We start from the raw sequence: 14,471 nt of genomic DNA on the forward strand, positions 1-14,471 counted from the left end.
CTCTCCTCTTTTGCCCTAAATTTCCCATTGTTTGCAGTTTTGCACCTACCTTTTTTGGTGAGGAAAAAGAAAAAGAAATCTCTCTGCCTCATTTTGTCATGTTGCAGCCTGCTTACTTTCAATTTTGCTTTTTCAGCATAGCTAGAGGGAAAAAAATTTGCTCCAGGAATTTACCTCTTTGCAGCTAGCTCTTTGAAGCCCCACAGCAAGAATTTAAAGTTTTTTTTCCCTCTAGCCATCAGCTGGGACACCGGAGGCAGCAATAGATTGGAAGTGGGCGGGGTAAGTGAACGGCGACCGGGCGATCCAACAGAGGCAGAGGGTGAGGGTGAGTGAAGGCAGGGGGGGAGCGGGAGAGGGCTTTGGCGACCCCTGTGAAATGGCCGTTCGACCCCCAAAGGGGTCGCGACCCCCAGGTTGAGAACCGCTGCTCTAACATCTCCTCAATATCTTTGGGAATTTGAGGCAAGTTTGCTTTTTGTAAGTATCTTGTCACATTTTCCTCCTCTATCTTTTCTCTCTCATAAAGTTGTCTGTAATATTCCTGTATTATCTTTCCCATCTCTTTGTTTCCAAATTTACTTAGCCCTTGATTATCAATTAATTGTGTTATTTTTCTTGATTCTCTTTCTTTTTTCAGTTTATATGCTAACCATCTTCCTGGTTTGTTCGCATTCTCAAAATAGTTTTGTTTAGTGCTTCTAATTTTTTGGGCTAATTCTTCTTTCTCCAGTAAGTCCATTTTATGCTTTATAGTATCCATTTTCACTTTAACATCTTTTATATGTGGACATTTCTGGAGTTCCTTTTCAAATCTCTTATAAACATCTTCCAATATTTTGTAGGTTTGCCTTTTCTTCAAATTTCTCTTCCTTGTATAGTCCATTATTAAACCTCTTGCATAGGCCTTCATCGTATACCAAAGGTTTTGTGTCGATGTATCTTCCACAAGTCCACAAGCCTTAAAGGAGCCAACGGATGCATCTTGGTACTGGGATCTCCACAGCAAGACGCATTGTGAGTACAGGCTGTAATTGTTCAGGTATGGCATTCAGGTGTGGCCTTATTTTGATCCCATTTGTCTTTTGACATTCTTGTAGTAATGGCTAATTTAGATTTTGCAAGATCCTCCCTCGGTGGATCCTATCCACACTACTTTCCTATTAAGAGGCAGAAACAAGGTAAGTGCGACTTCAGTGAATGATCGCACAACTGAACCGGAACATTAAGCAAGCCAAAAGAGAGAGCTGCTTATGGTTCGCTTCTGGGTAGTACTAAGGGTTAAAAATCTTCCCTTCTTGTAGAGCCGGAGCAACAACAGCGAGTGGATAATAATGCGAGGTGTTGGGTGTCTTGCTTTCTCGTAGGTACGGCAGAACTCGAAGCGGCATCACCAACCGTGAAAGGGGAACGAAGGGAAGCGATGCTAAACCAAACTCTTAAACGGGCTGAGCTGACCTTTCCTAAGGTTATTATTACTTTTTCACATCCCGGAGATAAGCACCGCCCCTTGAGTCTGACTTTCCCGACTGCCTTTATGACGCTCCCACCCCACCCCACCCCGAGGATCGCCCCAGATCTTTATGTAACGGCCGGAATGTTTTCTGACCGTCTATCAGCCCAGCCTGGAAAGAGAGAGAGAATAACAGGCGTTCTTGTCTTCCAGAGCAGCCGAGGTGCTGAAGGAAAAGCTGGGCGGCGTTAGCGCTTTCTGCACCCGTTTTCTTTCAGGGCGGCGATGGAGTCGGCGGCGGTGGTCGCGTGTACCTTCCTGTGCTCCGAAGCTTTCTGGCAACGCGTCTCCGGCCCGCAGGAGGAACAGCTGCTGAAACAGATGAGCTACGCCATGGTGGGCTTTCTAATTCTGGCGATAATGTTCGTTGTCCACCGGGCCGAGGCACCGTACGGCCGCTACGCTTCAAACTCTTACGGCTATCCTGTTCCTGCCACCCTGGCCTGGATGGTGCAAGAATCGCCTGCCTTTCTTTTCCCTGTAATGCTCGTGCTGTGTAGCGATGGTGACCGTCTCAGCTTCTGGCCCAACCGCTTTCTGCTGGGGCTCTTCCTCGTCCACTACTTTTACAGGTTGGCGGGACTATTTTTTTTTTTTTTTTTTTTGCGGCGCGCAGCTTGAAAAACCTGTTTTTTAAAGGAACTTCTTGTTTTTTTAGGAGATTGTCTTCGAATGAGGTTTAAACAGGAACAGGACTGTTTAATTAGGTGCTACAGAGGTCAGTTTTACATAAAAAAAAAACAGCCAGTATAACCGCAGCCGATGAGGCTCTGGCCAATTATTTATAGACAGAATTTCAAAACGGCACCTTTGACCAGAGAACATAGATGACAACATTTATGATAGGTGGATTTGGTTAGGGTTGAAACTATCAAGCTCAACATCTGAAGTTAAATACTGGCTTTATTTAAATCTTTGTTGATTGGAATAGGATCATGCCTTTTTTTTTTTTCTTGATTAGATTACATCTTCATCGTTGTCATTTTATTCTTCAAAACTATAAAAAGTACAGTTGAGAGAAGAGTTCAGTCATCAAGAGATGCATATAAAAACTCACATTTTGAGTGGGGGGAACTGACAAAAGAAATTCTGGATTGGGTCTAAGTATTGCACTAATTCATTGGGGCTTATTTATTGGATGGCCTTCTATGGAATCTCACAAATGATTTAAAATTTCAAGGCATAATACTATAAGTGCCATTTGCAGTTTATTAGAAGTTTCAGCAACTATATACTTGGCCCTCTGATAAAATTTTAAAACTCAGTTCATTCTTGTATCGTGCATATGAAGATTGATAACTTCATATTATTTATTTGTTTGTTTGATTGATTGATTGATTGATTTCCATAGCCACCCTTCTCAGCAAATGCAGCTAAAAATTAAAAAAAATATTATAATTAAAATCTTTAAAACATTTTAAAACAATAAAAACAGTAAAAACCATTAAAACAATAAAAGGCATTGTTTTAAGCATTTAAATGTTCTTAATTATAAAAGCCCTTTTTATTTTTTTTATTTTTTTCATCTCATTAAACATACATTTGGAAAAACCTTTCTGTAATCACCATCACAGTATGCAATATCTGAATCAGCATTTCCTAATTCCTTTTTGAAATCTATGATAAAGCTCTCCCTATTCTTTATGATTCTGAGCACACAAAAGATGCAACTTTTGAAGTAAGGTAAAGCAGTTACAGAAAGGAATCTCATCTATAACTTTTTTTTTTTTAATTTGATTTATATGCCGCCCTTCTCCGGAGACTCAGGGCGGCTTACAATGCGTTAAGCAATAGCCTTCATTCTTTTGTATATTTTTATACAAAGTCAGCTTATTGCCCCCACAAACTGGGTCCTCATTTCACCTACCTTAGAAAGGGTGGAAGGCTGAGTCAACCTTGAGCCTTGGAGAGATTTGAACCAGCAGAAATTGCAGGCAGCTATGTTAATAACAGGGTGCATTAACCACTGTACCATCAAGGCTCTTTGTTTTCCACCAACACACCAACACTTTGTTTTTCACCAACACAGCTGAATTAAATTCTAGAATAGCTGATTACAAGATCATTTATTTCCAGTACAAAGCACTTTAAAGATAGCATATACCGTAGGGGGAAAAAAATAGTTTGCCTGCCAAACCTCTTAGATTTTTCAGATTTATTTGAGAAGAGAAACTACATTCTTGATAGTGATTAAGTAAAAACATTCCTTGGAAGTACCATAATTTATTTCTGAGTAATTATAGTGTTAGGAGCATAGACTGTTGTAATCAATTTTGCACAATTATGCCCAGAGTTAACATACAGTTTTGCCTCTCCTACAGAGGCATGACTGTTCGTATTGCAAATTAGGGCATGTCAAAATTTTCAGCTTTCAATTTTCAAACATTAGGGGTGCTCAAAAGTTCTGACATGCCTTGTGGATTGTAAAGGTATTGGTTACTTTAATATAATTTAAATGTGCTTGGTAAATATAACTTTTGAACATTTTGTTGTTTAACTTGCATCATGAGTATATTAGAGTGAGTAATGGTACAAACCCAAACATAAGACTGATACCTGGATTTTGCAACTATACTAAATATGTTATATAGCCAATTGCTCATATGTAAGGTCCTTCTTCAAGATATGGTGGATTCCTCAGATGTCAAGACTTGGGTGAAATTTCCACAGTTCCAAACATCTTTACTAATGTTGCTCAGCTTAGTTTCCTTGTCTAGTTTCCTTTTATGTTGTCTTTTTTTTTTTTGATCAGCAAATTCTTTAGATTACATGGAATAAACCATGCCCTCTGAGGCCTCAGTAATTCTATTATCTCCTTTTTTTTGGCAGCCAAAAATGTTTGTTTTGCCTCCCAGCTGACCTATTTCTTTTCATAATTCCTCTATATGTAATTTTATGACATTTTTCTGATTCTAAATTTTCCATGCTCCTCTGTTAGTATTCTAAAATGTTTATACTGAATTTAGAGAAATTATTTATAAATTATCTATAATTGAATAAATATATAATATTAATGATCAGTGATATCTATGATTACAGAAGTTACAATAAATCAAGGAAGCTAACCACCAGATTTCAAAAATATGAACAAGCACTTAAAGGAGGAAATCCAAACTCATTGGTAGACTTACATTGCAATAAACAAGGACAGACATTCAATTTTAAAGCTACTGCAATTGTTGGCTGAGCAGGGACAAAAATAGCCAAAGAAGTGATTGAAGCCAGGGAAAGAAGCCCTTGGTCAGTCAATAAGAGTGCTGATTTATTGTTGAAATTTCAGAATAATCTATATACATAATGGAATATAAAACAAAAATATGTATTGTGGATTAGTTTAGATTAATCAGTAAAAGGTAAACATTTTTTATTCCCTTTTCCTTTCTATCATTATAATTTATATTTCTTGTATTATTCATTGTTCATATCACAGTGTGAAAATAACTCATTTTCAGGTGAAGTAGCTATGTTAATCTTTTGTATGGAAAATTAGGAAAAGTTCTTGTACGTAAAAACATAGTTTTGTGTTGTTCATTTTATTGATTGTAGTTTTATTGATCAATGACTGAAATAGTTCTGTCAGTCTGGTCTACATGTATCAACATTTTGACGGTAATACTACTATTGTAGTTACTCCTGACAAGTTATTAAGCATGCCACCCCAAACAATACATTCAATCATGAAATTGTAAATTGTGGGTGCTCCATCACTGGAGGTTTTCAAGAAGAAACTGGACAGCCATTTGACTGGAATAGTATAGGGTCTCCTGCTTGTATAATATGCACGATATACTTCAGTAACTTAAATATTAGTGCAAAGTGTGTGTGTGCATGCATGTATGTATGTGTATTTACTATTAATGTTTCATCTTTTGAGTTTTTTTAAATGGAAAGTGAGTGACCTAATAATAGAGTTCTGCTTTTGAAAATATGCCTGTGCATATGTATGGATTACTGTATATTTCTGCAATGTTTAAAATTGTAATTAAATAAAAAAAATATTTTTCATATTTCAGAGCATTCATATTCCCTTTCTTAATCCGTGGAGGAAAATCAGTTCCATTTTTTGTATTTGTGTCAGCATTTATATTCTGCTCATATAATGGGTATTTGCAAGGCCGAAGTTTAACTAATTACGCAGAATATTCATCCAACTGGCTAACAGAACTACGTTTCATTCTTGGTAAGCCATTTCAAGTAATATGTATATGTCAGATTGCCAACAATTGATCTTTGTTTCTTATCCTGAATGGCTTAAATCCTCTTTGTGTTAAGCTATGTTTTTTTTCTTTTGCTCAAGCTGAAATGGTATCTTCTTGAGAACTGCATTCCCATTTACTACTGTAATGAAACAGAAGTCCTGGAGAAAGAAGTGATTCATTATTTTTTTAGCTATTTAAATCAACAGAACATGTAGTCACAACATATTTTCCCAATATTATTTCTTTTTGTGTTTCTGACCTACTCAAAATGGCTTACATGGCACTGAAAATTAAGATACAGTTAAAATTATCTCTAAAACAACCACTGAGCTAGACTTTGTTGAATGAGAACAACTAATTTAAAAAATTCAGTGAGCGAAGAGAATGGGCAAGCAGTTGTATCTCTTAGCTACTATCTAGGTACTATCTAGTGAAAATTAGCATTGTTTATGCAAGATGCCACAAGTAGATCAGTCCTGCTGAAATGTTGAGAAGGGCATTTAGTTGGGTGGATCAATATGGCAATTCTAATCTATAGGGAGATCTTGCTTAAGGACCACAATTAGGACTAACAACTCTATGGCTAAGTGGTATGGTTGTTAAGAGGGACATCACTAAGTGTGACTTGCAATTTTACTGTAGGCTATTCCTTTTAATCTGCTTGTTGGAAGCTGGCTTGTTAGAACTGTGTGAATGGTGATCGCATGACTGCAGGACACCGCAATGATTGCAAACAGCTGCTGGTTGCAAAATGCCTGAATTTCAATCATGTGACTGCAGGGATGTTGTGAAGTGAAAGATGAAAGGACTGATCATAAAGTTTTTTTTTTTCCCAATGCCATTGTAATTTTGAATGTTGCAAAACTGGGCCACCATTAAGAGATAGTATTTATTGACCAAGGGTGATTGGACACACAAGGAATTTGTGTCCGGTGCGTAAGCTCTCAGTGCACCTACAAACAACAAAGTGATAAATCATAGATCATAATCATAAGAATGAAGACAAATATACGGGTCGGTCAAAAATCATAAGCTACAACAACTGATAAATCATAATGTACCAATAGGAGAAGGTAGTAGGAAAGATGAGAGATGAGAAGATGAGGAGGATTATGTAGACAGGAGGATTACCAATATTGAAAAGATAATGTGAATGAAGGAAGCAAGAAACCAAAGAATAGAATAGAATTTTTTATTGGCCAAATGTGATTGGACACACAAGGAATTTGTCTTGGTGCATACACTCTCAGTGTATATAAAAGAAAAGATACGTTCATCAAGAATCATAAGGTACAACACTTAATGATAGTCATAGGGTACAAATAAACAGTCAGGAAACAATATCAATATAAACCGTAAGGATACAAGCAACAAAGTTACAGTCATACAATCATAAGTGGAAGGAGATGAGTGATGGGAACGATGAGAAGATTAATAGTAGTGCAGACTTAGTAAATAGTTAGACAGTGTTGAGGGAATTATTTGTTTAGCAGAGTGATGGCGTTTGGGAAAAAACTTTTTTCTCTGGGAGCAACAATCAGTGGGACCTCTTGCCAGGCATGTAGTACTACAATTCAGAGACAACTCCTCTCAATTATATATGTTAAACAAGTATGGGCAAATGTCAGTTTCAGGACTTTGCTTTAAGTTGCTCAATGAACCAGTCCAGTATAAAAAAGGGGAGGAAACGGCTGCAGAAGCTAAAGTTTTCATCTCCAGATTACGGAACCTGAAGCAAAGCTTGCGCTGTTTCATCTTCAGGAGGGTACTGAGATGAAGGTAGGGACAGGCTTGGAATATAGTTAGTGGTCTGTTCTTGCTCTGGGGAAGGAACCTCAGATTTTTTTAATAGCCTGAAACTTCATGCATGCATTCTTTTGAAATGAATGGCCTTAAGTCTAAGCCATGACAAATTTGTTTACAAACTATTTGCTTATCTTGTTTCATTACAAAAACTAATCTCTACAAGACTGTTCACTTGGTTGTTTAACTCCTGTAATTCTCATCCACACCCTCAGAGTAACTACTACTTTTCCATGTCATTTAGATAGCAATCTGTATTGATTTCTGTGCATGTGATGTACTTATTGTGAAAAAGAACCTCACCTACCGAAATCCTGCAGTTTTTGCGTCTCTGCTAAACTGCATGGGAAAACAAGCAAATGGCTCCAGTTTCATCAATATCTGGTAGGATTGGATGAAATTTTCAGGCATATCATCAATTCTGAGTTACTCATAGTCAGTTCTGATTATTAATCGGACGAGACTTTAGAACTACACAGTAGCATTGTATAGAGAACTCTCCCCAGCCTGGATCTTCAATCAGATTGAGTAGAGCCAATATAGGTACTCGTTGCCTTACAACTATTCATTTAGTGACCATTTGAAGTTACAACAGCGTCCCCATGGTCACATGATCAAAATTCAGATGCTTGGTAATTGGCTCATATTTATGATGGTTGCAGTGCCCCAGGATCATGTGATCCCTCTTTGTGACCTTCTGACAGGTAAAGTCAATGAGGAAGCCAGATTCACTTAACAACTGCAGTGTTTCTCTTAACAACTGTGTCAAGAAACATCAGAAAATGAGGCAAAACTCACCAACAACTGTTTTTCTTAGCAATGGAAATTTTGGGCTCAATTCAATGAACCACTTTCTCTAGCATATATACATATTGACTACTTACATTATTTTTTTTTTTAAAAATAAATCCTACATTTCAATTCATTGCTTTAAAATGTTTATTCTAGGGATTGCAGCTTGGCTAGGTGGTCTCCTGATTAACATGCACTCTGATTATATTTTGAGAAACCTAAGAAAACCAGGGGAGACTGGATATAAAATCCCAACAGGTAATCGTTGCATATGTTAAATTAAAATATAAATATTTTTGCATTTAAATATTCTAATTATTATTTATTTAATAATTTATTTTTATTGTTTGCCAGAGCTTCAAACCTTGTATCCCAATTTTTTTGTTAATTGTGATTGCTACAGAAGTTGATTAAATAATTAGAAAGTATTATGCTTGCCAAGCAGAATCACCTTTGAGTTAAGCTCTGTCCCTTGTGACCTAGATAGATACATCCGTGTTGTTTTTCTGGTATGATTGCTGCTTCCAGAACGGGCTCACAATTTGGGTGTCCTCCTAGACTCACAGCTAAGATTAGAGCAACATCTGACAGCTGTGGCTAGGGGGACCTTTGCACAGGTTCGCCTGGTGCACCAATTGCGGCCCTACTTGGATCGGGAGGCTCTCCTCACAGTCACTCATGCCCTTGTCACCTCACGGTTGGACTATTGCAACGCACTCTACATGGGGCTACCCTTGAAAAGTGTTCGGAGACTACAGTTGGTCCAGAATGCAGCCGCACAAGCTATCATGGGTGCACCTAGATACACCCACATTACACCAATTCTCCATGAGCTGCACTGGCTCCCTATTGGTCTCCGGGCACAATTCAAGGTGTTGGTTATTACCTTTAAAGCCCTTCATGGCTCAGGGCCAGGTTACCTTCGAGACACCTTCTACCACATAGCTCCCAGCGACCGGTAAGATCCCACAGAGTTGGTCTCCTCTGGGTCCTGTCAGCTAAACAATGTCGGCTGCCGGGCCTGTGGGGGAGGGCCTTCTCTGTGGCTGCCCCAGCTCTCTGGAACCAGTTACCTCCTGAGGTCTGGATCACCCTCACCCTATTGGCCTTCTGAAAAGCGGTGAAGACTTGGCTTTTCCGGTAGACCTGGGGCCATTGATCTCGATGTTGCGATCTTGTGAGATCTGGCCATGAATGGTGTGAATGGGTGTTAATGTTTTAATTTTTAAATGTTTTTATAATGGTTTTTTAAATGCATTGTAAGCCACCCTGAGTCTTCGGAGAAAGGCGGCATATAAATTGAACTAATAATAATAATAATAATAATAATAATAATAATAATAATAATAATAATAATATTACAATTTTCTTATTTCTGGCTACCTTGTCCCATAGGATAATGAGTTCACAATATAACCCTGAAAAAAAGAGTTGAAATCTCTCTTGAGTTCATTATAATCACACCAGTATTTTCAATATAATGTAGATACAGATAGTCCTCGTCTTATAACAGTTTGCTTAGTGCCTGTTCAAAGTTAAATGGATCTCCCAAAAAACATTTATGATGTGGATTCAAAGTTTTGACAGCTGGGCTCCCGTAGTCATGTGATCACATTTTGGGCAATCAGCAGCCAGCCTGCATTTACAACTGTTTGCAGCATTTAATGGTCAATTGGCAGGGATTTACAATGCATTATAGCTGTTTGTAGTTAAAAAAAAGGCCATTGCAGAAAAACAATTTGCTTAATGACTACCACAAAATGTCATAAAATCGGGTTGGTCACATAATGTCCCCCCCCCCCAACCACCAGCTTAACATATGACCATAATTTCAGGCTTAATTGTGGTTGTAAGTTGAGGACTACCTGTAAGGCTACACATGTAATAGATAATGTTACACGTTTTCCAAAAATTTACCCATAACAAAGATCGGTGAATATTTGATCATCTTTGGTCTATAACTCCAGTTTCTTCCAAAATGTATGATGTAAGTTTATTTGGACTCTTCTTAAAGAGATACAAGGTGCATTCAATGTACTATATTTTCAATATTGCTGGATTCAGGCATAACACTACACCATGATTTGTTCATTAAACAATTGACTAGATCCACATAATTTGTTATAAACCATAGCATACAAAACACAGTGTTTGGGTTAGTTAGATAGCAAGCCAAAACTAAACTGCATTATTAGATGCATGAGCCAATTTGTCATTTTTAAAGGTATTGTTGCTGACTAAGAAAAAGCAACTTAAACTAAATATGGAATTGCAAGAAATGCTGGTAGAAATAAGGATGTAGCACAACACTTACCCCGTCAAACCATGAGGAATATTCATCAGCTTTCTGAACAAGATAATCTTTATCTGTTAGTGATGAAAAGGCTACTCTGTGTTAAGTCTCATAATTTAGTAAGAATAATTTGCCTCACTACCATTTCAAATTTTGTCCTGAAAAGCTCAGCATTTGTGTTCTGCTTTGTTTTATCAATACAGTTTTAATCAATATTTTTCATGGCAAGACCGTGAAGAAAACCTGGAACATAGCTGATAAATTCCAGGCTTCAGTAGCCCTGCCTGCTATTGGTTTCTTGAAAGATTAGAATATAATAAGGCCTTGTGTTTCTCTGGTTTTGGTGGGAGGAAAAGAACAACAGTTCACTTGCTTCTGGTTTGACCAAGCAGATTTTTCTTTCTTTGCTTTGCAGGTAAAAGGCCAAATGGTGGGTGCAAGGAGTTTATTACCTAGGAATTAGCTGAAAGCTGCCTATTTTTCCACCAGTTTAGGCCAAACTGAATGAAGTTCAGGGTTTTATTAGAGCAGGTTTGGTAAAGAATGATGCAGCAGATAGGAAAAAAGCAGATACAACAAACCCAAAATAATATGAACTACAGTATGTCTCCTAACCGCATTGCTCTTTGTCCAAGGGCTTGGTTATTATCCCATTAAAATAGTGCAGAATTATGTTTCTTGGAGACAGAGGATGAAGCCAAAAAGGGGGCAGGGGGAGCCTTCTTCCCCAAACCAAAATACAGTTATAATTGGCAAAACTATCTGCTAACAGAATTTAATCTAATGCATTTTAAAAGGGAAGTACCACAAAACTAGGGAGAATTAGGATCTTGAATGTTTGGAATACAAATGATAATCGTATGGTTATTTCTTTTGTTTTAAAGGAATGGTTCCCACTCCTTTAATGCTTGAAAATGGTAGTGTGACTAATTTCCTTGATTTATTTATTTCATATTCATTACAGACGTGGTTGAAAAATATTCAAGACAATTCCAGTTTGCCTTTGTTGAAATATATAAAACTTTATTTGCAAAGTCAATAATTGCAACTTTTTTTTTCTGTAGGAGGAATGTTTGAATATGTAAGTGGAGCTAACTTCTTTGGGGAGATTGTTGAGTGGTCTGGATTTGCTCTTGCATGCAACACACTAGAAAGTACAGCTTTTGCCACCAGTACATTACTGGTATTAGGAAGCCGAGCGTATGCCCATCACCAGTGAGTTTCCCAAAATCTTAATTTCTCTTGAATGTTCATTTGAGTTTATATGGTGATTGTTGCAAATATCTGCTGCCTATATATCCTGAATTTATTGTAGACATTAATGGCTGCATTTATTTTACAATTTGTTAAAGAAAAAAATGGTTAAATCTAAATACTGGGTTCATCTAAGTTTGTTGATTGGTTTTTTGAAAATTGTATTTTTTATTAAAAGTACATTTGAATAAAGATCAGTCATTACGTTAAAAATCCAGCTATATAAAACCAGCTATATAAAATCCAGCTATATGAAACCAGAATAAATCATTGTATAAAACCTGAAACATCACTAGAAGCCAGAACGACAAGGCTCGGTCTGATTTACTTTGTCTATGTCACGCGTGCAAATTCACTGGATAAATCAATGTTGCTAAGAATGGTTAGTGGATCAAGGAAAAGGGGCAAGCAAAGAACTTGCTGACTTGATACCATCAAAGTTGATACAAAGATGAACATCTAACTACTGAAAGAAGCTGTGCTTGACAGGGCAGCATGGAGAGCATTTCCCTATAAAGTCGTCAAGAGTTGGACACAACTGAACAGTTAAAACTACTACTAATTACCTTAAGAACACCATGTAATTTAAGTAGATCATTTGCAAGAAAGTTCTTATTAATATTCCAAAGTGAACCTGCCTGATTTCATACACTTTTAAACTTTGAGATACATACCACAATCACAACATACCACAATCACAAAATACTCCTGGAAACAGTGGGACATGGATGTGCCCTGCCCCTTCCGTGGGTATTGTACGGGGGAAATCAGTAAACATTTATCCAGAAAATGTCCCTTGAAGCAGTAGAAATGATGTTTTATTGATGGATTTGTGTGGACATATTTCCAAGTAAACAAGCTTGTCAAACAACCAGACTTTTGGTTTTGCTATAAATATTTTTAAAATAATTAAAAGCCAGCCATTGACTTCCCTTGTGAATTTGTTATGTTCTGTGCATTTAATGTGGAGGGAATGGACTTATATAGAAACATATGAAAGAAATGTGAACTAGATTTATAATGATCTTTTCTGAAATTTAAAAATTTTAAATTTTAAAATTTCAGAAATATCTACTTTAAATTGATGTTCCAACTTTCTATGTTAGATTATATTCTATAATTTCAGATGCCTGAGAACTGAGTAAACATTTTCTGGTTAACATTAAAAATACTTTTACAAATCTTTGCAAATATATAATACACCAGTTGTAACATATTTTAAATCAGCTATCACAGTTGCCTGTATTATTTTAGTTTTATTTGATTATTTTAACTGTTTTCATTTATACCTTCTATCTCTGTCCTTTGGCTATAATAAGTATTCATTCATTCATCTATCTCTGTTTTATTTACTTTTTTAATATTTGAACTTTCGAGGCAAAACTTTCGAGGAACTTTCGAGCTTTTTAAATGACACTGGAAGGATTTTATAAACTTCATAAATAATTTGGAAGAAACACTTTGGATTTTGGCTAAACTAATATCTTTCTGCTAGTAATATCTTCTGTTTAATGAGTTGAACCTTTAAAGAAGCACATCATCAATTGAACTCTTAAAAGCAGATGCATCTTTTTCCAGTTCTTATAAAAATCTGAAAAGAAGCGTTCTTTTCAGATTTTTATAAGAACTGGAATGATGTGCTTCTTTAAAGGTTCAACTCATTAAACCAACCATATCCTTTTTTTCAAAAGTCAAAAAATCAGGCTTCTTAAAAATAATAGTTTTGGCGATTTATACTATTTTTTATTTGACTGTTAGCTCTTTTGAATGCCATATAGACAGAAAGATGTAAACTGAAAATCATAATAATTTGTATTTAAAAAATAACTGATTTTTGTTATTGGTAAGAAACAGGGCCGGATTTAGATGAAAAGAGGCCCTAGGCTATTCCATTTATGAGGCCCTTTCACCTATAGTGAAAGTGTAATTTTAATTTTGCTAACAATTTGAATGTAGGCCCCTCTTGATCTTGAGGCCCCCTCTTGATCTTGAGGCCCTAGGCTGAAGCCTAGTTAGCCTACAGGAAAATCCGGCCCTGGTAAGAAACATTATACCTTAATGTTATACACATAACATGAAAAAAATAGACTTATTTACATTTCTTAAGAATTTGACATGTTTGAGTCAAACCATGTGTTCACTTACTTTTTCTTCTTCTTCTTCAGATGGTATCTCAACAAGTTTGAAGACTATCCATGTTCCAGGAAAATCTTAATTCCATTTGTATTCTGAATTCTCTGTCAGACTCTGCGCTTTGATTCTGTATAATGCACTACAATTGCAGGGGGCCAGGGAGCTAAAACAGGGTTTTAATAGATATTTTTAGGTAAATTCATCACAATGATAACATGGCATTGAGTGATGAGATGATTAATTCTCCTTTTTTAATATTAAACTCTAAAACCAGCAGAAAACTCTCCTGTTGATTATTACTGAATTTTGATAAGCTCATGTTGTTATAAACATGATTTAGAAAGCCATATCTGATATCAGAACATAGATTTTAAGATGGAATGTTTATTGGAATGGATAGTTATATTAAATCTAAATAAAAATAATAATATTTTGCAAACAGTTAATAATGAATATGCACAGTACCATGCTTCTTCAGTTTGGT

General features: G+C 36.4%; 1 protein-coding gene across 1 annotated transcript; it reads left to right on the forward strand.

The window, feature by feature from the left end:
• Positions 1 to 1,564: 1,564 nt before the first annotated feature.
• Positions 1,565 to 14,256, forward strand: SRD5A1 (steroid 5 alpha-reductase 1). The gene is made up of 5 exons (XM_070939120.1): positions 1,565 to 2,085; positions 5,527 to 5,693; positions 8,464 to 8,565; positions 11,665 to 11,815; positions 14,020 to 14,256. The coding sequence occupies exons 1-5, from the start codon at positions 1,739 to 1,741 to the stop codon at positions 14,084 to 14,086; spliced, it is 834 nt and encodes a 277-aa protein (XP_070795221.1). The 5' UTR covers positions 1,565 to 1,738; the 3' UTR covers positions 14,087 to 14,256.
• The last annotated feature ends 215 nt before the right edge of the window (positions 14,257 to 14,471 follow it).

The sequence above is a fragment of the Pituophis catenifer genome, unplaced genomic scaffold (genome assembly GCF_029215685.1).
Source record: "Pituophis catenifer annectens isolate HBS135680 unplaced genomic scaffold, rPitCat1.0.hap2 SCAF_3, whole genome shotgun sequence".
Taxonomy (NCBI): domain Eukaryota; kingdom Metazoa; phylum Chordata; class Lepidosauria; order Squamata; family Colubridae; genus Pituophis; species Pituophis catenifer.

What these genes read in the sequence shown, in the direction of transcription:
- SRD5A1 (XM_070939120.1), top strand. Translation starts at nt 1,739, where the DNA reads ATGGAGTCGGCGGCGGTGGTCGCGTGTACCTTCCTGTGCTCCGAAGCT. An exon ending in AGAACTACGTTTCATTCTTG is followed by an intron (nt 5,694 to 8,463) that starts GTAAGCCATTTC and finishes TGTTTATTCTAG; the next exon opens with GGATTGCAGCTTGGCTAGGT. An exon ending in CGAGCGTATGCCCATCACCA is followed by an intron (nt 11,816 to 14,019) that starts GTGAGTTTCCCA and finishes CTTCTTCTTCAG; the next exon opens with ATGGTATCTCAACAAGTTTG.